This window comes from Struthio camelus, chromosome 1, assembly GCF_040807025.1.
Source record: "Struthio camelus isolate bStrCam1 chromosome 1, bStrCam1.hap1, whole genome shotgun sequence".
NCBI classification, from domain to species: Eukaryota; Metazoa; Chordata; class Aves; order Struthioniformes; family Struthionidae; genus Struthio; species Struthio camelus.
In genome coordinates this window covers 75,596,033-75,620,069 of record NC_090942.1, presented here as the reverse complement: position 1 = coordinate 75,620,069, position 24,037 = coordinate 75,596,033, and the positions used below count along the sequence as shown (strand labels likewise).

At 40.9% G+C, this 24,037-nt stretch overlaps 1 protein-coding gene across 27 annotated transcripts in view; it reads right to left on the bottom strand.

The window, feature by feature from the left end:
- Nucleotides 1–12,838: 12,838 nt before the first annotated feature.
- Nucleotides 12,839–24,037, bottom strand: part of C2CD5 (C2 calcium dependent domain containing 5) — a 73,824-nt gene continuing 62,625 nt past the window's right edge. For 12 of the 27 annotated variants that reach the window (XM_068949024.1, XM_068949057.1, XM_068949048.1 and 9 more), the window contains 5 exons: nucleotides 19,757–19,807; nucleotides 18,658–18,759; nucleotides 17,628–17,818; nucleotides 15,048–15,194; nucleotides 12,839–14,441 (listed from right to left, as the gene is read on the bottom strand). In XM_068949024.1, the coding sequence (XP_068805125.1) occupies nucleotides 14,313–14,441; nucleotides 15,048–15,194; nucleotides 17,628–17,818; nucleotides 18,658–18,759; nucleotides 19,757–19,807 (620 nt within the window). In that variant the 3' untranslated portion in view covers nucleotides 12,839–14,312. The other 15 variants (XM_068949171.1, XM_068949122.1, XM_068949157.1 and 12 more) reach the window with 4 other exon arrangements.

Sequence of the window (24,037 nt, the reverse complement as noted above, 5' to 3'; positions counted from 1 at the left end):
TCTATTGGGCCCACATTTTTCTTGAAGAGCAGCACTTCAAAATAGGCACAGTACTCCTGCTGAGCTGTGAGTAAAGCCAGAGCTACTGCTCAGACATCTCACAGGCTTTTCTTTTCGTACATTCCCATGTGGCATTTGCCTTCTCATCAGCAGTGTAACATTGTTGACTCATGTTCAGTCTGCGATCCAAACTAATCCCTAGATTATTTTGCATAGGTATGCTTGCTTCCTAAGTCTAGTTGTATCATGCCTCTAATAGAGATCTCTTGCTGGAAACAACATTGTGTTCACATCCTGCCAGAATACTTCTTTCATCCTGGAGGTGTAAGAGGAAAGCAGGAGCCCCAGAAGTTAACTTTTGGAGTGGCACATACAACTCTTCCTATGCCAACGTACAAGACCATGAAGACAATATGAGGACAACTGGTATTTGTGTCCCTGAGCTATATCCAGCACATCGCAAAAATATTTACTACGGATTTGGTGTGCACAAGCACCTATGCAAGTTACCAAGAAATGGGAAGACTTTTTGTTACTTTTCCCTCCACCTCCTGTTCAGCCAGGCAAAGACTTTAGCAATCCAGCCAGCAAGTTCATGCAGCAGCCCTCAATATATTTTTCACCTCAGTAGGTGTTAGTTTAAAAGCAAGCTAACTACTGAGTGGATGCAATTATAGATGGGTTTCATATTTACAAACTGACTCTAAGGAGCTGGAATGCTGCCAGATCTCCAGACCACTCTACAAGTACACGGTCTAGAACAGATACTTCACTGGCCTAGGCAGCAAGTAGCATTTAACAAAAGAGAGAATAAATATGCTCAAGACCTGCTATGAGGCAAATCTACCTGGCTGGGCAAATTCAGAAGTGAGCGTTCAGGCGTTTGCTGTTCTGCCCAGACTGAATTAGGCATACTCAGTGCACAACAGGATTTGCCTGTAAGTTACATACATGTAGTGCGTGTGTGAGGAACTGTTGCCTAATCACACTGTGCATTTTGTAAGCAATGGCTGGAGCGCTCATTGCTGGTATGGCCAAAAAGCACTGTGTGCCTCTGAAAAGGCGCATAAATAATCTGCTTTTAAGGTGGAAGCGTACTATGGACAAACACACACAATATATGTCCATCAGAGACACATGTCTGCATTAAAAGATTTGTTCATCAACTACTAGAAACAGAACCTAGAAACAAAGCCTAGACTTAAATCAGGTAGGATGCTTTTTTCAGACCCAGTTGGGTCTTCACTCATGTAAAAATCTGGCTACTCTTCTTCAAGTAGCAGTAGTAAAAGTGTGATTACATTTGACAGTGACCTTTTCTGAGACAAAAAAACCCAAAGAAGTGGACGCTGCTCAGGGACGTTTTACGCAGTGAGATCATGAGTCCAAGGCATGGAAGGGTAATGTGGACACCTCAGACCATCAGCCACATCTTTTGTCTTAATAAGACATAGTTACTCACAAAGTAGGATTCAACAGTTTGAATCTTGTGAGTCACTCATTTCCCCTCACCATACAGAGACAATGATCTAGACCTTTGCAAAGTGATTCAAGCCTTACCGAGGAAGTTTCACATGAGAGTGAGACATTATTGTAACAAATGCTGAAACTACGTACTATTACACTTTATTTTCAGTATTTAGCACTTAGTTTTGTTGGGGAATCATTATTCATCTGTCTCTCCCATCAGTTATTTTTCACTCTTTTTTTTGTTAGTAGACACTCTACTTTCTGTTTCTCAAGTCTATGTTTATTGTCCTATTTACTGCATCTCTTAACTTTGCTTTCTTTATCTCAGTCTCTCTTCCTTTACCATCACCACCCCAGCCTCTCTTGCTCTGCAATGGCAATAGAAAAATAGTCTGGAAACCCAAAAGATATCTAACTCTTCCTGTGTCATAAGATGGCTGCAGACATGCTCTGTTGCTATTTGTGGAGGCTGTCAAAACCCATGACAGTATCAGAAACAAAAGAGTGTTGCACCTTCAGCAGGTGAGACTCTGACACTACCAGCTACCACATGAAAGCATTGTTGCTCAGATTCAATCTCTTCACTTGGCCTCTGAGGAAGTTTGGTGATTAATATATGAAAAATTCTGACAATTTGAAAGCCTATTTACAGCTTTCTAGCATAAATCAGAGGTCCCTCCAGACCAGCATACTATGATCAGCCTGCACATAGCACTTTAATGCCCGAAGTAAATAGGTAACTGAGCAAGTGGTACACAGTGTAAAGGCAGGATGGGATCACTAGGGAAGACAGAAGAGGAAGAGTATGACAATTTGATAACAAGTGACTCTTTAATTTCACCTCTCAACCATTTTCACTCATGCAGATAGCACCAGCCTTTGGACTGAAGCCAAAATATAAATAGCAATTTCAGAAAAAGCTTGAAAATTGAATTATAGCTCTGCAATGCAGATAGCTCTGCTGTCCAGTGAGCAGGGTGAACAGAATCTGCAATCTCTGAACTTAAACAAAAGGCTCATCTCCTCTGTGCATGGCAAAAACAGAGATCGAGCGCATGTGTGCTGTCACTGACCTGTAATTAACCACATCCTTCAGAGATGGGGCAAGGACAGAAGGAAGGGGGTAGCGCAGCTCATGGAGGGATCCTGGGAAAGAAAGGTGCTGGTTAGGGAGAGGGCATGAGACAGCCTGGGCAGAGGAGGGAGTCAGGAAGGGGAGGGGTTGGTATCTAGATGTGCTTTCACTTACTTTTCTGTTTTTTAGAGTGCAAACCAGAACAGAATGCTCTCTTTTCAAAACTTAAAGCGCTCAGTTGCTTTCCCACACAACTGAAGAGTTCTTCAGCAGTAACTATCCACTTCCAAGATTGTAATTACTCTACTCTTTCCAAAATCTCACAAGATTTCCAGGTAGAAATTCTCTTTGATTGAAGTATTGTAAGCGTCTGATTTTAATAAAATAAAACAAATTGGAATAACTAAACATCCTACAATTTAAGGGCATATTTCTGCACACGTTAATGAAAATGCTTTCTCAACAAAAGTAAAGGCGTGTGATTTAATGTGAATGTGCACATTTATACTAAATACTTGCAAGTCAATTGAAACGTGCAGCCTGTTTCCAAAATGACATTAACAATTTAAGACTCCAGCTACTAATCAGCAGTTTGCCCGCTGACTAATATATGCAGCAAATTCCTATCTTACACCACTCTAGCTCTATTTGTGAAGGCTAAGGTCTATTTTTCAGGCAATGTATTCATTAAGCAGCTACGATGACAATAGACCCAGTACTGAAGGAATCTGTGTTCAGTCAGTTCTCCTTTTTAGCACCGTATTCACACGTACAGCATTTTGATAGAAACAGAGTGAGTCCCAGTTTTATCAGCAGCCCTCAGCATGACTTTGGCAAGTTACTTCACCTGTAAAACGGCAAAATGATACCAACCTGTTCTGTGAAATGCTTGAAGCATATCAATGAAAAGGGTTGTCTGATGAGGTCATTTGTAATGAAGAGGAGCAGCAGACTGGCTTGCTCTTGTACTAAGCACAGTTTACATAAATGACTTCTCAAAAGCCTGGGAAGAAAGCTAGACTGTTTGTGGAATAAAAAGTCTCACAAATAGGGAATGATTCCCTGTTACCTGAAACCTTCAGCATATATTCCTCATACATGCTGGACTTGTCACCATTGATCTAGGTTACACAGTTCTAAAAGGAAAGAATGTTTTATATTTAAATTCAGTTCTTTATCCCTTTTTACCTTATTTCTCCTTTGTAGAATAAACACTGCCTTCTCCCATCTAGCAAAGCTACAAGAAAGCTTTCCTCACCACACGGCCAAGTGACTCAAATCTCGATGGAAGATCCATAGGGGCTACTGTAGTGCAGTTATTCATGATGTGTCTCCCCATAAAATTCTGTTACATCAGAGCTCCCACCATCCTTATCTGAACACTGAAAGAGAACTAAGAGCTCTCTATAAGCTTCACAATAGTGACATCTCACTCTTCACAACCATTCATCATTCCCTGACTGTCTTGCTTATATTTTCATGAAGCCACCTTTCAGTTCTTTCAGTAAGTTGCTATCGAGATGCATGCAGGACTGTTTTTCAGTCTGACAAAAGTCAACAAGAGCCTCAAGAGGTTTCATTTCGAAGGTAGTTCTAATGTTGGCCAAACATCAATAAAATACTTGTTTGATTCTGTCTAGGGGAAGAGCCACAATCAAGTAACATTCAGCAGCAAGCGTTTGCTCTCCCTTAGCACCTCTCATCTGTGCATATCAGACTGCTTTCAAATTTCACAAAACAGAAGACTAACAGAGCAGAAGAGCAAGCCAAGGACTTTTCAACCAGCTGTGAAAAAAAGCTCCTAGGAGAGGGGAGGGGAAAAAAAAAGGTGTTATTCCAAATCTGAAGATACTTTCCTGCAGCATCAAGCAGGCTGGGGCTCTAACTTGAAAACAACATCTCCCTCCAAGTTACTTCAGGCCCACCTCCAACACCAGGCTGACTGGCTTAGCAAGCACTACGTGTCTCTTGAAGCAGTGAGGGTTAGCAAGCTGCGGAGACAATCAGCCAGCAGCAGCAGCTCTTCCTCAGCCTGCTGCCACCGTGCACCAGAGGAGGGGACAGCTGTGCAAGCCATCAGTGCTGTCCAGCCACCTGAACAGCCTGGTACAGACATGGCTTCACTGCTGCTACTGAGAGAAGCAGCGCAGCTCCTGAAAAAGAGTGGCTTTAAAAGCAGCCGCTACCACTTTTTTCTAATGAAAGGTGATACTACTAGATTTGTTCACAACACTGATATGAAGGTTTTAAATAGGTCAGTGGCACTTTTGAGAACTGCAGCTAGGAGCAGGGCTCATTCACTCTACCCACCTTCAATGCTTCCCTGTTGATCTGTGGACATGGACTTGTCCATGAGTCACTTCAAAGTGCCAGCCACCACATAACATAGGACCTGAACTCATCCTCCTGCCCAGCTTCTTTAGGACAGAGAAATACCAATGCCAGCACTCACTCTTCCTCACCCACAGGACCAATCCCCACACAGAGATCAGTTAAGCTCTAGCAGGGATTGGTGATTGAAGAGTGCCACCAGCTGTGGAGGAGAAAGATGCACAGCACTCCTTTGGCCTCTTTCTCATTCCTACAGAGACAAAAACTGTAAAGGTAGAAAAGACTTCCTCTAGCAAAAATCTGAGAAAGCAGAGGCTTGCAAGAGCTAGAAATGGCAAAATATAAGACTAGAGAGAGAAATACTGAGACATATGAAGACCCATTTTGAGATTATGTACATTTACAGTCATGGCACTATCATGGCGTCAATGTATTATTACTCATGACTGTCCTTCAATGCTCTGTTCTGCCAGGCAGCTGATAAAATAAGGCCCTGATCCCTACCACAGTCTCTAGAATAGCAGCTATGCAGGTAGGCTCACAGGTGGCTCATGGGCTGCTCAGCAGCCTGGAAGGAGGACTTCAAAACACATAAGCAGCTTCTGCAGCAAACAGGACTAGATCATCCTTGGCTGAAGAAAAGAGCAGTGATGGCAGGATGGTGCTGAGTGAGTAGGTACCAGACTGGGAAAGACGTCATTTTGATTCAAGTCAAGAGGAAGCAGCATTTCATTAGCTCCTATCCTCCAACAGCTCTTCTCAGAGTGGGGCAAAATTCCTGTCATAAAGAAGCAATGTTAGACCCACAAGTGTCTCAAATGACTTGGTTTGTCACCCTAAATCTGGAAGTCCCCTTAAGCAGAGAGCAAAGTATCTTGCATTTTACTGCTCCCCTATTTCAGCAACAACTTCCATGATTCTCCCATAGTCAAAACTGTATGTTGTTATGTCATGACTAAAGAGGTAAAAGTCATTAACTAACAAGGTGCCTTTGGTACCCATGCAATGATTTTCAGCCATTTTGAGCTCAATAAGGAACGTAAATCAACCTAAGTTGTAGGCACGCAGCTCCTTGCAAGTGTTTTCTGCACTAACTTTAGCTAATGTGTTTTAGCTTTCCTTAACTCCTGCATCTAGAGGAGAGTTACGTATTAACACAAGAAACAAAGCTGCTCACTAATGGCCTACCAAGTGTGCTGAAGGATATACACAGAACCCCTGGAAATACGGAAATGCTTTCCACAGTATTTCCCTCTGGTTTCAATTGCTTCTTTAGGCAGTTTCTGGGGTACAACCACCTAACAGTAGCATGGTGCAGGGCTTTCTTACCTTTCATTCACTTACTCTTTCAAATCACCATTCCCACTCCTATTCATTTTGCAGTGTTTTGGATTTTCATTCTCTGCTTTGTTAGAGGGTCTCAGGAAACAATACACACTGCCTGATCTGTCCATTTGAAGTGCCTTCAGGAAAAAACAACCACCACCAGCACCACCACAGAACCCCAAAGCCAATCAACAAGCTACTTGATAAAGCAAATCTAGAATCCACCTGCCAAGTCACTTTAGGGTTAAGCGAAGCAGGGAAAAGTATCCTTCTTTCCAGCATTATACAGGAAACATCTCAGTGGCAAAATGAACAGTTGCTTCCTGACACTGAGGATAGCTGAGATCAACTAGAAAATACCCCAAGTGGATTAAGAGCAATTAATGCGAAATGAATTAGAAAAAGCCTATCCATACCAAGCCCATGTACTCTAGAACTAGTACAACCAATATTAGGTCTTAAATTCCTGCCTTAGCAAAACTGAGGATCTGCACATTAGATTTCTCCTCTGTAAACCCTTCCAAGATGCTAGCCACTGCACTCTTCACTACCCACCTCAGTAATGGGTCTTCTCCCTCATAAAGACCTAACAGCTCTGTCTCATCTCTTTCCATAAGAGAAAATTCTTCGTTTTGCCTGTTTTGCCCAGCAAGAGCTGGGCCTGTTCAGCCTGGAGAAGAGAAGATTGAGAGGGGATCTCATCAACGTGTACAAGTATCTGAAGGGGGAGTGTCAAGAGGATGAGGCCAGCCTCTTCTCCGTGGTGCCCAGCAACAGGACAAGAGGCAACGGGCAGAAACTGAACCACAGGAAGTTCCATCTGAACCTGAGAAAAAACTTCTTCACTGTGAGGGTGACAGAGCATTGGAACAGGTTGCCCAGAGAGGTGGTGGAGTCTCCTTCGCTGGAGATATTCAAAAGCCGTCTGGATGTGATCCTGGGCAATATGCTCTAGGTGACCCTGCTTGAGCAGGGAGGTTGGACTGGATGATCTCCAGAGGTCCCTTCCAACCTAAACGATTCTGTGACTCTGTGACTGTGACTCTGTTTTCTTTTTCCACTGTAGAGCAATTGCAAGCAGTATGCTTGCCTCACTAGCCAACCAAGAGGAGGATTCAATCACTAGCAAACCAAGAGGATTCAATACCTGCTTCAATCTTTTGTCTGTCAATTACATGCAAAGAATAAACACACTTTATAAAGCTGCAAAATCACCTAACTTAATGATAAAGCAGGTGTCAGATCAGGACATCTGAATTCCCGCACTGCAACTAGCAGGCACATAATCTCTTTTCTGGCTTTCCTTGCATCTTCACATAACATCCTCAGAGTTCTTTTTTCCAAACTCCTATTTTTACACCAGCTTTATACATTTTATTTAAATGCTAAAACAGATTTTTGTCATGTCAAAACAAACTAAATACCATTGCTTGGTTCTGTCTGGAATGAGCTATGCACCCAGGAGTAGATTTTCCTTGCTGTAAATAGCACAACAAGAGAAATTTTAGTGATGCTTTACTTTTGTATCCATTTTTGGAAACTGAAATTAATTTTGGTAATCATGTAAATTTTCCTTCTATTTGGAAACCTGCATTGTTTCAGTTAGGGTTATAAAACCTGATTTCTTTTTTACTGGGAATGATTGTACAGCTGAAACTAAAGTTTAGCAAATGCAAATTTCGCTTTACACTCTAAAATAGTTCCTAGGAGTTATTGTCTTATGTTTATACGGTCCTTTTTTAGTCTGAAAAATGTATTTGGCATGATCTTCCAAACGACCATTCATTTGCATACACCTATCCCTTTCCACTTTTTTACACTTGAAAGAAGAAACTGAACAATCAAACTAATATAAATGTGTAACTTCCTACAGGTTACATTTATCCAGCTGGACCAATTAGGAAATTCTAAAACCCAATTAATAGCTGTTTAAAAACTGTATTTGTCCTTTCTGGAATGATCAGAGAAGAAATAACATTTCTAGATGAGAGAATTCTCTGTGTTTAACAACATATTGAGAGTAGAATAAAATGTGTTGTTTTTTTTTTTTTTAAACAGCTGGAAAGGGAAAGATAGCATTAATGTTACTTCCATAGAAGCCATAAAAAAAAAAAAAATCAAGACCAGCTACTTTAATGTGCTACTTTACTGTGATCCTGAATACTTGTGCTGGAAACATCATCTTGTGCCAGATCCAAGACCTTTTGAAGCTCTTAATGTTCTGCCAGCAGCTTCAAGCTGATGAGCACAGCCAGCAGAGGCAGCGAACAGACGCAGCAGTTTGCGCAGCAGTTCACGCAGAAGGGCACCAGAAGGCAAAGAAGGCACCTCTCCATTTTGCACAGGGGCGTGTCCTTCCCCGGGGCATGGTCATGACACGCCGCAGAGCACGTTCCCCAGTGGCTGCTGGAGGTGCTGCATCGGCTGTGTCTGAGGCTTCAGCTCAGACAGACCCTCAGACAGCAGATGCAGCTCTGCAGGTGTCAGGATGCAGGGAGTGCCTGGGGCCTCTCCGTGGGGCCTGGGCTGACAGTCAGCTCTCCTGCGTGAGGTGTGCTGGGGTTGACCAGTTGCGTCACCAGATAAAGGAGTTACGGGAGGAGGTTAGTAGGCTGCGTAGCATCCGAGAAGATGAGCAGGAGATTGACAGGGCGTTCTTGGAGACTGTTCAGCTCCAGGAGTCCCCTGCCCCCACTGCAGCGGAGTTGTCGGAGGGCTCTGTACCGTGTGTAAAGGTGCATCATAACGCTGTTGAAGAGGGCTGGAAGCTGGTGACCTCTCGTAGAAGGAGAAAGGCTCTTGCTCCTCCTCAAGACTCACCCTTGAAGAACAAGTTTAGCACCCTCCAAGCCGAGGAGGAGCTGGGCATGGCTCCAAGGGAGGCAACTGGCCTGGCAGACCCTGTGCCGTGCAGGAACCCCCAGAAGAAGCGGCGAGTGATTGTTGTGGGTGACTCCCTGCTGCAGGGGACAGAGGCACCTATCTGCCGACCTGACCTCTTGTCCAGAGAGGTTTGCTGCCTGCCAGGGGCTCGAATAAGAGATGTCGTGGAAAGACTGCCAAGGCTTGTCCACGCGTCGGACTACTACCCTCTGCTGATCTTCCATGTGGGTGCTAACAACACAAAAGGCAAACTGGAAACCATCAAACAGGACTTCAGAGCTCTGGGAATGGTGGTCAAGGGTCTGGGAGCCCAGGTCGTTTTCTCCTCAATCTTGCCTGTGAGGGGAAAGGACGGGAGGAGGAGTAGACGAGTTTTCCAAGTTAACAGCTGGCTGCGCCGCTGGTGTTGGCAGCAGGGCTTTGGTTTCTATGACCATGGGACCCTGTTTGAAGATCGACAGCTGGTGGGGAGCGATGGGATTCACCTTATCAAGCGGGGCACGCACGTCTTTGCCAACAGATTGGCCAGCCTGGTACGGAGGGCTTTAAACTAGGCAAGATGGGGGAAGGGGAGTGGTATAGTGGCAGGGAGTCAGTAAAACACCGCTCAAGTCAGGATGCCTCCAGCGGGTGCATACAGCCAGTGGAGACAGCATGGAACATGGCTATGGAGGATCCTCTTGCACCCCTCCTGGGAAGCTTGCATGCTTGACTGGCTCTCTGAAATGCCTGTACACCAATGCACGCAGCATGGGGAATAAGCAGGAAGAGTTAGAGATCTGTGTGCGGTCGCAGGGCCATGATCTCATTGCAGTGACAGAGACGTGGTGGGATAGTTCACGGGACTGGGATGCTGTCATGGATGGCTATGTGCTTTTTAGGAAAGACAGGCCAGGAAGGCGAGGTGGTGGGGTTGCTCTTTATGTGAGGGAGCAGCTAGAACGTATGGAGCTCTGCCTTGGGGTGGATGAAGAGCAAGTTGAGAGCCTATGGGTAAGGATTAAAGGGCAGGCTAACATGGGCGACACTGTTGTGGGGGTTTACTACAGGCCACCTGACCAGGAGGAAGTTGTTGGTGAGGCCTTCTACCGACAGCTGGAAGTAGCCTCACGATCACAGGCCCTGGTTCTCCTGGGAGACTTCAACCACCCTGACATCTGTTGGCAGGACAGCACAGCTGGGCACAAACAGTCAAAGAGGTTCCTGCAGAGGACTGATGATGATTTCTTGACTCAGGTGGTGGAGACGCCAACGAGGAGAGGTGTGCTGCTGGACCTTGTACTAACGAACAAAGAAGGTCTAGTTGGAGAGGTGAAGGTTGGGGGCAGCCTTGGCTGCAGTGACCATGAGATGGTGGAGTTCAGGATCCTCCGAGGAGGGAGCAGGGCAATGAGTAGGATTGCAACGCTGGACTTCAGGAGCGCTAACTTTGGCCTCTTGAGGGACCTACTTAGGGGAATCTCATGGGGTAGGGCCCTAGAAGGAAGGAGGGGTCCAGGAGAGCTGGTTAATATTCAAGCATCACTTCCTCCAGGCTCAGGATCAGTGCATCCCTATGAGTAAGAAGTCGAGCAAAGCAGGCAGGAGACCTGCATGGATGAGCAAGGAACTCCTGGCAAAACTCCAACAGAAGGAAGAAGCATGAAGAATGTGGAAAAGGGGACAGGCCACTTGGGAGGAATACAGGGACGTTGTCAGAGCATGCAGGGATGCGACAAGGAAGGTTAAGGCCCATTTGGAATTAAATCTGGCAAGGGATGTCAAGGACAACAAGAAGGGCTTCTTCAAATACATCAGTAGCAAAAGAAAGACTAGGGAAAACGTGGGCCCGCTGCTGAATGGGGCGGGTGCCCTGGTAACAAAGGATATAGAGAAGGCAGAGTTATTGAATGCTTCAGTCTTCACTGCTAAGGCCAGTCCTCAGGAATTGGAGACAAGAGAGGAAGGCTGGAGAAAGGAAGACTCTCCCTTGGTGGAGGAGGATCAGGTTAGAGATCTTTTGTCCAAGCTTGACATCCATAAATCCACGGGCCCCGATGAGATGCACCCACGAGTGCTGAGGAAGCTGGCAGATGTCATTGCTAGGCCACTCTCCATCATCCTTGAAAGGTCCTGGAGATCAGGAGAAGTGCCTGAGGACTGGAAGAAAGCCAGTGTCACTCCAGACTTCAAAAAGGGCAAGGAGGAGGAGCCAGGAAACTACAGGCCTGTCAGCTTCACCTCCATCCCTGGAAAGGTGATGGAACAGCTCCTCCTGGAGGTCCTCACTAAGCATCTGGAGGACAAGAAGGTGATCAGGAGTAGTCAGCATGGATTCACCAAAGGGAAATCATGCTTGACCAATCTGGTAGCCTTCTATGACAGAATGACTGGCTGGGCAGATGAGGGCAGAGCAGTGGATGTTGTCTCCCTGGACTTCAGCAAGGCTTTGGACACTGTCTCCCATCACATCCTCCTAGGTAAGCTCAGGAAGTGTGGGCTAGACGAGTGGACAGTGAGGTGGATTGAGAACTGGCTGGATGGCCGAGCTCGGAGGGTTATGGTCAGTGGCACAGAGTCTAGTTGGAGGCCTGTAGCTAGCAGTGCCCCCCAGGGGTCAGTCCTGGGTCCAGTCTTGTTCAAAGTAGTCATCAGTGACCTGGAGGAAGGGGCAGAGTGCACCCTCAGCAATTTTGCTGATGACACTACACTGGGAGGAGTGGCTGACACAGCAGAAGGCTGTGCTGCCATTCAGAGGGACCTGGACAGGCTGGAGAGGTGGGCAGAGAGGAACCTCATGAAGTTCAACAAAGGCAAGTACAGGGCCCTGCACCTAGGGAGGACTAACCCCAGGTACCAGTACAAGCTGGGGGCTGACCTGCTGGAAAGCAGCTCTGCCAAGAAGGACCTGGGAGTGCTGGTGGACAACAGGTTAAGCATGAGCCAGCAGTGTGTCCTTGTGGCCAAGAAGGCCAATGGTCTCCTGGGGTGCACGAGGCAGAGTGTTGCCAGCAGGTCGAGGGAGGTGATCCTGCCTGCTGCTCTACTCAGCCCTGGGGAGGCCTCACCTGGAGTACTGTGTCCAGTTCTGGGCTCCCCAGTACAAGAGAGACATGGCACTCCTGGAGAGAGTCCAGCGGAGGGCTACCAAGATGATTAGAGGGCTGGAGCATCTCTCCTATGAAGAAAGACTGCAAGAGCTGGGCCTGTTCAGCCTGGAGAAGAGAAGATTGAGAGGCGATCTCATCAACGTGTACAAGTATCTGAAGGGGGAGTGTCAAGAGGATGAGGCCAGCCTCTTCTCCGTGGTGCCCAGCAACAGGACAAGAGGCAACGGGCAGAAACTGAACCACAGGAAGTTCCATCTGAACCTGAGAAAAAACTTCACTGTGAGGGTGACTGAGCATTGGAACAGGTTGCCAGAGAGGTAGTGGAGTCTCCTTCGCTGGAGATATTCAAAAGCCGTCTGGATGTGATCCTGGGCAATATGCTCTAGGTGACCCTGCTTGAGCAGGGAGGTTGGACTGGATGATCTCCAGAGGTCCCTTCCAACCTAAACGATTCTGTGATTCTGTGATTCAAAAAGAAAAGATTTGCCTTCCAAAAAGAAAAAAAAAATCAAGAGAACTACAACTACTTACAGTCGATTTCATCTGTGGCAGCTTTGGTTACAACAGCTGCAGAATTCAGAAAAATATAATTAACTGTATTAGTGAAGTGCTCAGGTAAGCACCTAATTCAGGCATTTTAAATATAAAGACAACGAATGAAGTCTCTGACTTTCCAATAAGCATGTTTTAATACTCTTTACAAAAATGTTCTTTTAAAGAGAATGGGGGTGGGAGCTCTTTAATATGCATCCAGTATTCACATTTAACTATTACACATATAAAAAGCAAGAAATTTTATACAGAAATTTATTGTGCAAAGAATGATTTTCATGCTCATATACAATGAAATAATTAGATTTAACAAATAATCATGCCATTGCTTAATTTCAGCACTAAGCAGAGTATTTACATTCAAGTTTACATATTTTTTCAAGTTCCATATATGAAGCTGTCAGAATTCATCGAGAATGCATCTTCAAATCAAATGTTTCAATTTTTTATATTAATTTATCAATGTCTTTCAGAGATCTGCTGGAAATGAAAACTTGTTTTTCCTCACAGTACCCTCATTTCCCAGTTAGAGAACGGGAAAAGAAAAACAACTTGCAGAAATGAACACCACAAACATACTTTAGCCCCTCTTAGCCAGGCTTTTCCAGCTTGCTAAATCGAAAGGAGCCTAGATTACACCTTTGTATAAGTGACTTTCAGAGAACCTAGTTTATGTTACCCTTGCAGGAGATTGTGCCTTAGGAAAATCAGCCTCAGGACAATTCTTTCACAGAATCTTTCGGGGAAAGTGAGAGAGGAGGGGAGAGAAAGGAGAGTGGGGGGAGGAGTGGGGGGGGGAGAGAGAGAGAGAAGAAAAATATCTTTATCAATGCTGAAATGAATTTTTTTTATAATAGCACCTAACCCGCATAAAAAACTTCTTTCTTTCTCTACATGGATTATTACAATACAGCATCGCTGTCCAGCAACTTAAAAAAAATATATATACTTTACAATAAAAAAATATTCAGTAGTTCAGAAACAGTTGAAAAACATTTTTAGTGTGCAGAAATTCAAACTGTGATATTTTTGTTGCTTCTTCTTCAAACTCTATGATCTAAGACAAGTTCAGATTTCATTCCACTTTTTATTAACTGGTCCACAAATCTCTTGCTCTTTCAACAATGGTTGCTAATACAGGCTTCTCAATTATCTTTCCTTTTTTAGTTTTTTTTTTTTTTTAAAATAATGATCTCAGAATTAATTAATACAATAAGAAAACTCGGAGGCTGTTCTGAATTATAGCTCATCCTGGTCCTGTTGAGCAGTTTAAAAATGTAATAGCATTTTTATTTACTTTCATAGTTCCATTTGGTGTCTACTATTTTAATCTATATTTCCATATCAATGTTTCATCTTCTGTCTGTATTTCAAAGGGGCTTGTAATAATAAAAGAAGAATAAGAGCATCCCTGCCAATATCCTGCCCTGATTATTACATAAAGTTGAAGGACAAAACGCAGTGATTGTCTTCAATTTTGGTCATTAATGTTGTGGAGAGAGACTGATTTTGAAGATGCAGACCTAAAATTCCCATATTTTAAACAATCTTTATATTTGCCAGAGACAATTTCACTTTTTCTGACTTCATGTTGTGACATCTCCAGAACTTGTGGGTTGAGGAACAGCTGTAGAAAGCTGTAGTGGTAACATTTCTAACTCAGATTCGCGTACAAAGATGACTGCATCTCCACTTACATTTATTAAACACTGGGCCTGAAAAAAAAAGGACAAAATGCAGTTACCAAACATTAAATATTTTATTATATATTTTGCAATGTTTATTTATAGTTGCTAGATACAGCTACATAGCTAGTAGAAAAGTGGACAGAAATCACAGATAGACATGCAAACAGATCCTTGTAAGACTACCACAAATGAAATATTTGGGTATCTGAGCTTCCCTTCACTACTCCTTTGAAAACATTTCATATACCAAAAATACCAGAATTGGTTGCCTTCCTTATTAAGTTTTCTCCCTTTACAGCCAAAATAGATCATTTTACGCAAGCAACTCCACATAAGGATGAAAATACTAACATTGCAACATTACGAAAGCTAAATAAAATCAGCACTACCATTTCCTGTAATTTACTTCAGTTTAGTGATTTTAGTATTTTTACCCGCTTAACATGTTTGCATTTTCATGTAAATATAAGGGTTAGAATGCTCTTGGCTTCTTTAAAAAAATATTATGAAGAGATATCCAAAAGTGTTGTGCAGACATAGCTCTACAGTTTTTTTGGTTTTCATTTTTTTAATAAAACACACATTTGTATCATCCTAATTGTAACAGCACTATTACTTCGTATCACAGTTTACCTGATTTTTGTTTGGGTTCTCCATGAAAACACACTGCTTCATTATGTATGAGACAACTGCATTCCCCCCTAAAGCTGCCACATGAGCTCTCACCATTGCAAACACTTCAGCAATAAAAGCATGGAGAAAACCACTGACACCTCCTTCCTAAAATGGAAGAAAATACACAATACAAAGACATGTTACGTAAGCACCAGTACAAGATGCTGAATACCTTTCTTACATTTTTATCTGTTGAGTGTTCCAGTGAGTCCTAACAGAACATGTACAGAACTTAAACACTACTCTCCAAGAAACACTGTGTAATGGGTCACGCTTAAAAATCACATCCATGGAACTTCTGTGTGAGTAAAAGAAAAACTAGGTTATTCATCTTGGACTGTTATTTGCAGTCAGTATATTACATTACCCATACTTATCAGACATTCCTACACCTTTGCAGGAGCACACAATATTCCAGTGACAATTGTGTAATGCTATTTTCTTTCATGGGCCAATGGGATATTGCCCATTTTTTCTGAAAACTGGGAAGCAGGTACAGAATAGCTTCTACTGAACTGAGGATTAAAAGGGACTTAACTTCCAGGCAGTGACTGGTAGAGACTGCCCATCACCATTGGTCAGTGTGACTTCATATCTGCTAATGGCTGTCTTTAGTTTTCGACCTTCACTGTAGGGAAATGAACCTTTGAAATATATCAAAGCCCAGTTCTCTGCTCTGCCTCGTGCCAAGCAAGCTCTTAAGCGTTTTCTTTCTATGAAGCCCAACAGAACTTCTAGCCATCATGCTTAGTTATTGTTTTCACTTGACTGTGGTTGTGGGGGATTTTTGCTTGTTTGGCTACGAACTGGATGATTCAAATTGGAGTGAAGGGAGGAGAAGGAAAGCAATGAAGTACAGTTTTCCACAGACAGTCCTTATGAAAGAAAATGAGCAACCACTTCAGGGAGAAAAAAAAAAAAAAAAATCAGGAAAGACTGAAGAAACAAACTGATGGAACAGAGCTCACTATTGAATCTAAAGATCTGTAAAAGTTCAGCACGAAATTGAAAGGCAAAACCAGTAGCCTTCCCACGTGTGTGCCATTGGAGCAAATAAGTCAAGCAGGCAGAAGAAACGACATAACTAAGCTCAACTTCAACTGGGCTGCCCTAATCACTACTGGAAAAAGTATAATCCACCCTGAATAGATAGATAAGGAGATGAGGAGACAGAAAACAGAAACATATCGTGGATGAAGATTAATAAATAAATTGGCAAATATAATTTCATCAATGCATAAAGAATAAATGAAGTCAACTGCAGCCAGAACCCAAAATGTCAACATGAGTTTATCACTCCCCATGCAAAGTAATTTTTTTCCAGAGTGTTTGAACAGTTACAGTAACTAGTGAAAAACATTCAGTAATGTTATAAATAAATATAAAATTTGATAAAGATTACGCATATCCACACGTAAACCACAGAGCCTAAAAGCAATGGATAAATTAGACTTAAAAGTGCCATTAATTTTTGAAGCAGTGTCTTACATTAAATACTTGTACTTATGAAAGTCTTTATAGGCCTCAAAATCCTATAAACTACCATACCTGAATTTACTATACAAATGCTGCTAATTATTTTTCTGTAGAATCTGAAATAAACTGCTCAAGTTGCTACTGTGTTTTGACTCTGTTATGGCCTCAGGGCAATAATATGCAACTAGTATTAAAACTGGCTTGTGACTCAGCCTATGTAGCTGAAAAAGATTTAAACTAGCTGCCCTAGGTGCTGAAAATAGCACACTGACAGCATCACAGACATTGTACAGGCTTCCCGACTTCATGGAGGACCGGAATAAATACTTGAGCAACCTACATCTGCTGAGATTTGCTATCAGAGTTACAAAGCTTGCATATCAGCGTTTAATTTGTATCTACAGAAACTGCAGCTAGAACAATAACTGTTATGCAACCATTTCCCAGGTTGTATGGTATACCTTTATGAAAATGTCATTTTCACACAGATTGCTCACATTAAAAGAGGCCATAATTTGCAAGATCCAAACAAGAAGTTTGCCTGATAAAAGTTTCTACAGAGAGCTACTTAACTCATTTTTATGAAGGCTGATCATTTTTATTAAATCTGCTACATAATTTTATCAATGTGTAATTAGCAGCACCAGCACACCAGCTTCAGCCCTGACAAGCCAGACAAGAGGTGCATTCCATTGCTGTGACTGGAAACTGTGGCAGAAGGATGCAGCTACTTCCCAAAATGACAGCAAAATGATAAGGAACATATCTCAAATTTTGGCATGCTCAGGGCAATATTTATTGTCCAGATCCAGACTGGAATTCATCATTTGAGTATCACTAGCTACTTGCTGCTGAGAAGACACAAAATGCCAAAAGCAGTTCTTTGAGGATAAGAGCAGCACAATGGTCCCTTACTCCTCATTCAGCACCTAGCCTCAAGTCATAAAGCCTCAGTTCTCTTGTGCCATACCTCAACTCAAACCTCTGCAGATACTAAATTATGTATTTTTGCTTTGTTTATTATAATTAACAAAAAGTGCCAATTCCTGATATGCAGCTCACCTCACGCAAAGAAGTGGTTTCTCTTATAAAAAACATGTTGATTATCCCAAGATATTTGGTTATTTTTGCCCCAGGTATAAAGGAAAGAGGTGTCATCTTAACAACTGAGACGGTAGAATTGGTGCATGATGGAACAGAACGGTTCCGTAAGTGTCCCTCAGCCAGTGGACTTGCTTTATCAAGTGAAGCAGCTAAAAGAGGTAGAAAAGAAAGAAAAGAAAGTAACTACCACATTAAGATTAATATTTCTTAACACACAACTCTTCTTTATGGTTTCCAAATAGCTTGGTGACAACATTCAGCTGCCTGTGATGCTCAGCCATATCATGTGAGAAAGGAAATTATCATGCAATGCATGCAAAAGGAGACAAAAGCTGAAATGGAATTTATTTGGAAGAGTGGCATTCCTGCAAAAGAAAACATTGAGGCGAGTAGCTGCACATACAACAATCAGTTATAAGGTGAAGGTAAAGAAAAAAGTGCCAACATTTTGAAATACATATTCTGCTGGAGGAATAAATTATTGTAAGGAGAGTGTGAAAGTTGTTGTGTTTCCCCAGTGCAGCATTTTCCATTAAAACATATATTAATCTCTGCTAATTTAAGCAAGATAGTCAGACCTGTGGCCAAAGAACTACTGAAGAATAACTCACCACTTGCTAATTTAGTGACCATTGCCTTGACTGTCACCTTGGTGATTGCTTCCTGTTTCTCACCAATAATTTTCCAAGATCATACATACACCTACATCCATGCAGTGTATGTTATATAATTAGTAGGCGTACACATTTATCAATAACTAAATTTTACTAAGTGAACAGAAATACTGTATTTTGCTCTTTATGATACTAGCTCATAATCCCTGTACTAGCTTACACAGACATTAAGAATGTCTGCAGTTTTCACACTCAGATATTCATTCCACATTTCATCTGAAATACTATTGCTGGGCAGAGAACTCCACTATTCACCACTGGGAAATCAGAGATATGTCTCAGATTATCATAACGTGGTAGAAACAGCCGCCTACTTGTCTTAATTGATCCGCGCCTTATGGTCTGAGCTTTCAGTTTAATGAGCTCTATCCAGCTGTTGCATCTGTCTGCAAAGGAACTGTAATCAATTGACGTTGCTGAAAACACAGACAGAAAAACAAAAGAAAAAACAAAGAAAAAAAATATGGATGATGTCTCTTGCTCATCTCAATGCTCCTTCTGAGGAAGCAATTATCTGTGTCTGAGAGAGAATGAACATCCCTTTCCAGGTCTGTTTAAAGTAAAAGTTACAGTATGGGTTTGGACACTTGTCCAAAGCAGTGTACCGATTTCTGGTGATGTCACATCTGCCTGACTGGGACTTCATCACTGAAAAAACACGCAAATACAATCATTAACGCCTTATGCTAAGTTTTTTTTTTTAGTTTGATATTAGGTATTAATTTCTGGCTTCTGCAAGTTTATTTATGCCTTGTTTAATTTTAATTTGCAGTGCTATTCCCTTTTTTCATAAAGAGCTGCAGACCATGAATTAAACCTCCTGACTACGATTATCAATAGCTAATCTACATACCAAAAAAAAAGTTGGGGGGGATTAGAATAGGAGTCACAAGCTGAAACAACACCTAAGTTTTAAGTGGGAAAGTATTCTTAAAAAACGCCATCCTCCTCCCTCCTTGCAAACCCTCCCTCCCCTAACCCCCAAATTTTCATTACAGTGAAAACTAGAGTTGTTTCTGCTATGACTTTTTAGTTGCAGGGGTGTTTGCATATCTTTAGAAAAAGGTTTGCAAACACCATTTCTTCATTATCCTGAAGAAACAAAAAGAACACATGCTAACTTCAAATTAAGACAAGATATTAAAAGCAAACAAGCTCTCTCTCAAGAAACTGATTTTCTAGCAAATAAAGGGATAACAATATAATCTGACAGAGAGAGACTTTTTATTAAAAAATCTGAATTTTGCAATTAAAAAAAATCAAAATATTGTGATATCAATAAGCCACATCAGAGCATGCATTCTCAGTTAACTAGTAAACACTTCCTGGATTAAGATACATCCAAAAAGAGTATACCAATGCCCCAAGAATGCTCATTCTGTTCTGGCACATGGCTAAATTAGGTGAACTCACCTCTCTGCGTAGCAGGAATACCTGTGTGGGAACTTGCACCCTCCAAGACCTCTAATAAGACAAAATGAATTCCATTCAGCTAATGTACGCGCACCATTAATTGTAGAGTTCAGTAGTATGTGGCAACAGTTTTCTTCTTACAAACAATTTTCAAGAGTAAAATATCAGAAAAAATCTTCTATATATGTTACGCTATATGTAATCTATCTTGGTAGCACATTATAAACTGGTGCAAGTAACTAACTATATTAAATCTGTCTTACAAATTAAAATGAGATCATTTGTTTTGTTACTACAGAGTTCTCTAAAGCAGCTAAGAGTAGTTTGGTCTTTAAAAAAAAATAGCTATGACTGAAGAATAACTGGATAATTAAATATAGTTGCAAAAGCAGTAAGATATGATTAACAAGGAGTTCAAAAAACCTAACATAGCTTACATGGTAAGTTCAATGGGACTGGAGAAAAATATAGCATTTTTATATATAAATGCTATATATATATATTTATATATACACACACACACACATATATATACACATACAATGGAGATGGTTCATGGCCATTCCAAGATATGGGACTAGATAATAAATACAGAACATAGAGAAAACACACAGTGGGGACCATTAACTATAGAAGAGAAAACAGTGAAATGCACTCTACACCAAATTAAGACTTTCATATTAAATGAATTTAATTCAAACCTTTTCTTCTTTTTAAATAGGAGCTAAGTGACTACGACTGTATGTTCCAGAAATCAAAAAAAACTTCAAAAGTTTATTTGAAACAATTAAACCACTGCCTTTTTTTCATCTCCCATCTATTACTGAAAACAAAGATTTTCAGGAAACGGGGAAAAATTGAGCTTAATTTTGATTTCCCTTTGAACACAAAGCAACAGATAAGCTCTCAACTTAGCTGTTCCTGAAACAGGAAGAAAGAGCAAGATCAAAATCATATATCAGGCTTCCAATCAGGCTTTTTTTTTTTTTTGTTTGGATAAGACATACCCTCCCATTAAGCCTACACCGGTTTCAGCACACTCCCCAATTCTACTTTCAAAAGTATACAAACAAACAAATACAGCCATCACTTCCAGTACATTTACTGTCATCACCAACAATGACTGACAGTTAAGGTTGCTAGAAATAATGGCCCTATGAAGACTGTCCTTTTCACTCTTCTGGTAGTTTGCACGAGAAAGATGAATTTATGGTCTATTTCTACAGTGTGAAATTACAGAAACTGGGTCTCAATCTGACTTTTGGCTTTTCACCTTTTAGTAACTCTTAAAATACTATTTTAATGCAAAAATAAATGTAGACTATATTGCCATAAGTGACTTTAACCTTACAATAATTACTTTTTCCACTTTCTAGCATGATAATATATTAGACTTTCAAAATGATCACAACTTAGGCTATTTGTCACAGTAAAAAATGAGAAGCAGCAAACAGAAAAGATCCTACTTGCAATGATGGGATTTAACACACAAACTGATGAGAGGGAAACCACTTTTCCTATCTGTGTCTTGATGATATGCAAACATGCTGAGTCTCTGTGAAACAGAGGATCGTTTCTTCCCATCCAATTTTACATGTCAAATCATTTTTGCCCCCTTTATGAGGACAGACAGATACTTTTAGAGCTTAATACATCTGATCCTAAAATTAACATTTTTTTGTAGGACAAACTGTATTGTGTCCTAGTAGTGTATGTTTCTCTCCACTGGCTATAAAGGGAATCAAGACAACTAGATCAGAAGTAAGTAAATAAGTACTTTCGCTCACGTGAATCCTACTCATAGTGAAATATTAACCTGTTAGTTGTAAGGAGACTTTAGAAAGCTTGGTTTTCTACCTGGTTGCTCAAGTCTCAATACATGAGCCTCAAAGTTTAAAAACAAAAATATATAAAATTTCTTAACTCTTTTGTTTGATGTTGATAGAAGGATAGAAGGTCCAATGGTGAACATTCTGTAAAAGCTACCCTGAAAGAAACTGATCACAGTGAAGAACAGATGTCAACTACGATACTGGTGCCGTACAAGGAATGTGCTGAAAGAGCACTAACAACATAAAAATGCATTCTGCTTCCTAAGTTTTCTTGCAGCAAAGCATACCTTTAACTTACTGCAAGGCCTCTAAAATTGCTACCAACTGGGAAAAATGCTAACTGGTTCTTTGCTGGTGTTATGCTTCCTCACTGCAAAAATGATATTTTGAAAGCTCTAAGGCTATTTGCACACTTTACAGGAAAATTTTAACACATGGCAGTAATTTATTAAGAGGAAAAAAAAAATTTGTGACTTCATTTGTAGATACCACTACTTAATATTATTTAGCATACAATGGGAATCACTTCAAAGTACCAAACTGAAGATTATCCCTCTCTTGAAACTTGCTATCAGAGAGTGTAAAAAACTGAAGCCACCCGTAATAATGCTAGCTTCTTTCATTTCATGCTTAAAAACTCAAAATTTCCTTTAATATAATTTGTAGATACTGATAACACTAAATTTTCAAAATTCAACCCTAAACCTGCTCTGAGTTGGGTAAAAAACTAAAGGTAAAACTGTTAATGTTAGAACAGCTTCCAAAAGCATGAAGAACAGGCACTCTGTTTTCTGGGAGATTTTGCTGAGCGTATGCACGCTTTTAGTGAGAGCCGCTGCTGAAGTTATTTCACTTGTTTGACATATGCTAGGACAAAATGATGGATACACGGAAATGAGGCCATATCCTTGATGAAAAAGAAGTGGGCAAGCAGGGAAGCTCCCAGGAGAGTCTATCACATCAGTAGTTATATGGACTTGACTCTACATTTCAGCACATCATTAATACTTTAGGGAAAACAGTGGCAAAAGTGAAACAATAATAATTTTTAACAGTTAACCCTGGAGGACTTTAATATTGTAAAGAAAAGGCACCTTCTGCCTGCCAGCCCAAGATTCTTATGCTAAAAAAACAACAACAAAAAGAAAGCAGATCCACCTTTAAGAACTATGGCAAAGATGTAAAGGGTCTTTAATCTAGTGTCTTTTATGATGTTTTAAGTCAATATTTTGTTAATTTTTTGTGAAAAAATACAAAGAAGGTTAAAATGAGGATATTTCACCAAATAAAAAGCAAAGTTTGTTTTTAAATCCTTGTTTTGCATTTTGACGCCTGTGACAGCTGCCATGTTAACATGGAGTTCCAACAAAATCAAGTGAGATACCGGATGTCAGAGCAGTCTCTTTATAAAATCATGGGATTAAAAAAAAAAAAACACACACACACACACACACACACAGAGCGAATCACAAAACTTGTTGCTAACATCAATTTGCAGTCTTCTCGCACTCCTTTCTCTGCTGAGAGATCTTTACCAGGAGAACACTTCCTTTCACAAATGATTCCTATCTTAACAGAAATATGTTAATTTTCTAACTAAAAACTATCAGTTCCACAGCAATTATACTCTCTGAAGAAGTTGCAATCACTAACAACCCTCCAAACACTAAAAATCTTTACAGAATTAGTACACTGCTTCAAACTCCCCTGGCCAATTATTCGAAACTGACGCTTAAAATATGTTCATTGTTCTTTTAACTATAAGCAGAAGAAAAGTAACAAGAATGAAATTTTCACTTTGACTCTAGTCATATATTTTGTTGGATGCTTCCACGCTTCATATTAACACTAGTATCTTCTTATCATGATTCATGCCCTTAAACTAAACTAGTGCAATCCTTAAACATGTCTGGAGAATTTGCAACATCAGAATACCTTATCTATAGAATGCTTACTGCTCTCTGATTGTCACTGTATTTCACTAGATGTTTCTCCTGTGCTGCAGTTTCTTACTGATCTTTGCTATTAATTCAACAGGATCTTATTCACTCCTTGTTCCCTTCTCTGCCCTATTCCCCTTCCCCCCAGCTTTCTTATACATACTCAGGCCTTTACCTCTAAGGTTAAAACTGGTTTTAACAGTTTACCCATTACAGAAAGTGGTTTATTGTACTTGCATCTGGTTTCACATATTTTCTGACCAATCCTCTGTATAAATCGAGATTAGCAGCATAGCAAATAACATTTAATTGCCTGCAAGCTTCAATATCAAAAACAATTAAGAATATTTAACTGGCTACTGGGAGACATCCAATGCTTCTCAACATATACCACATTTGTCTCTTATTCTATACTTATTTACACACACACAAGAAGAGTCCTCTTCTGATTACAGGAGGCTTTATAAGCATTTTAGGGAAAAAAAAAAAAAAGCTTACTACGGTAGACT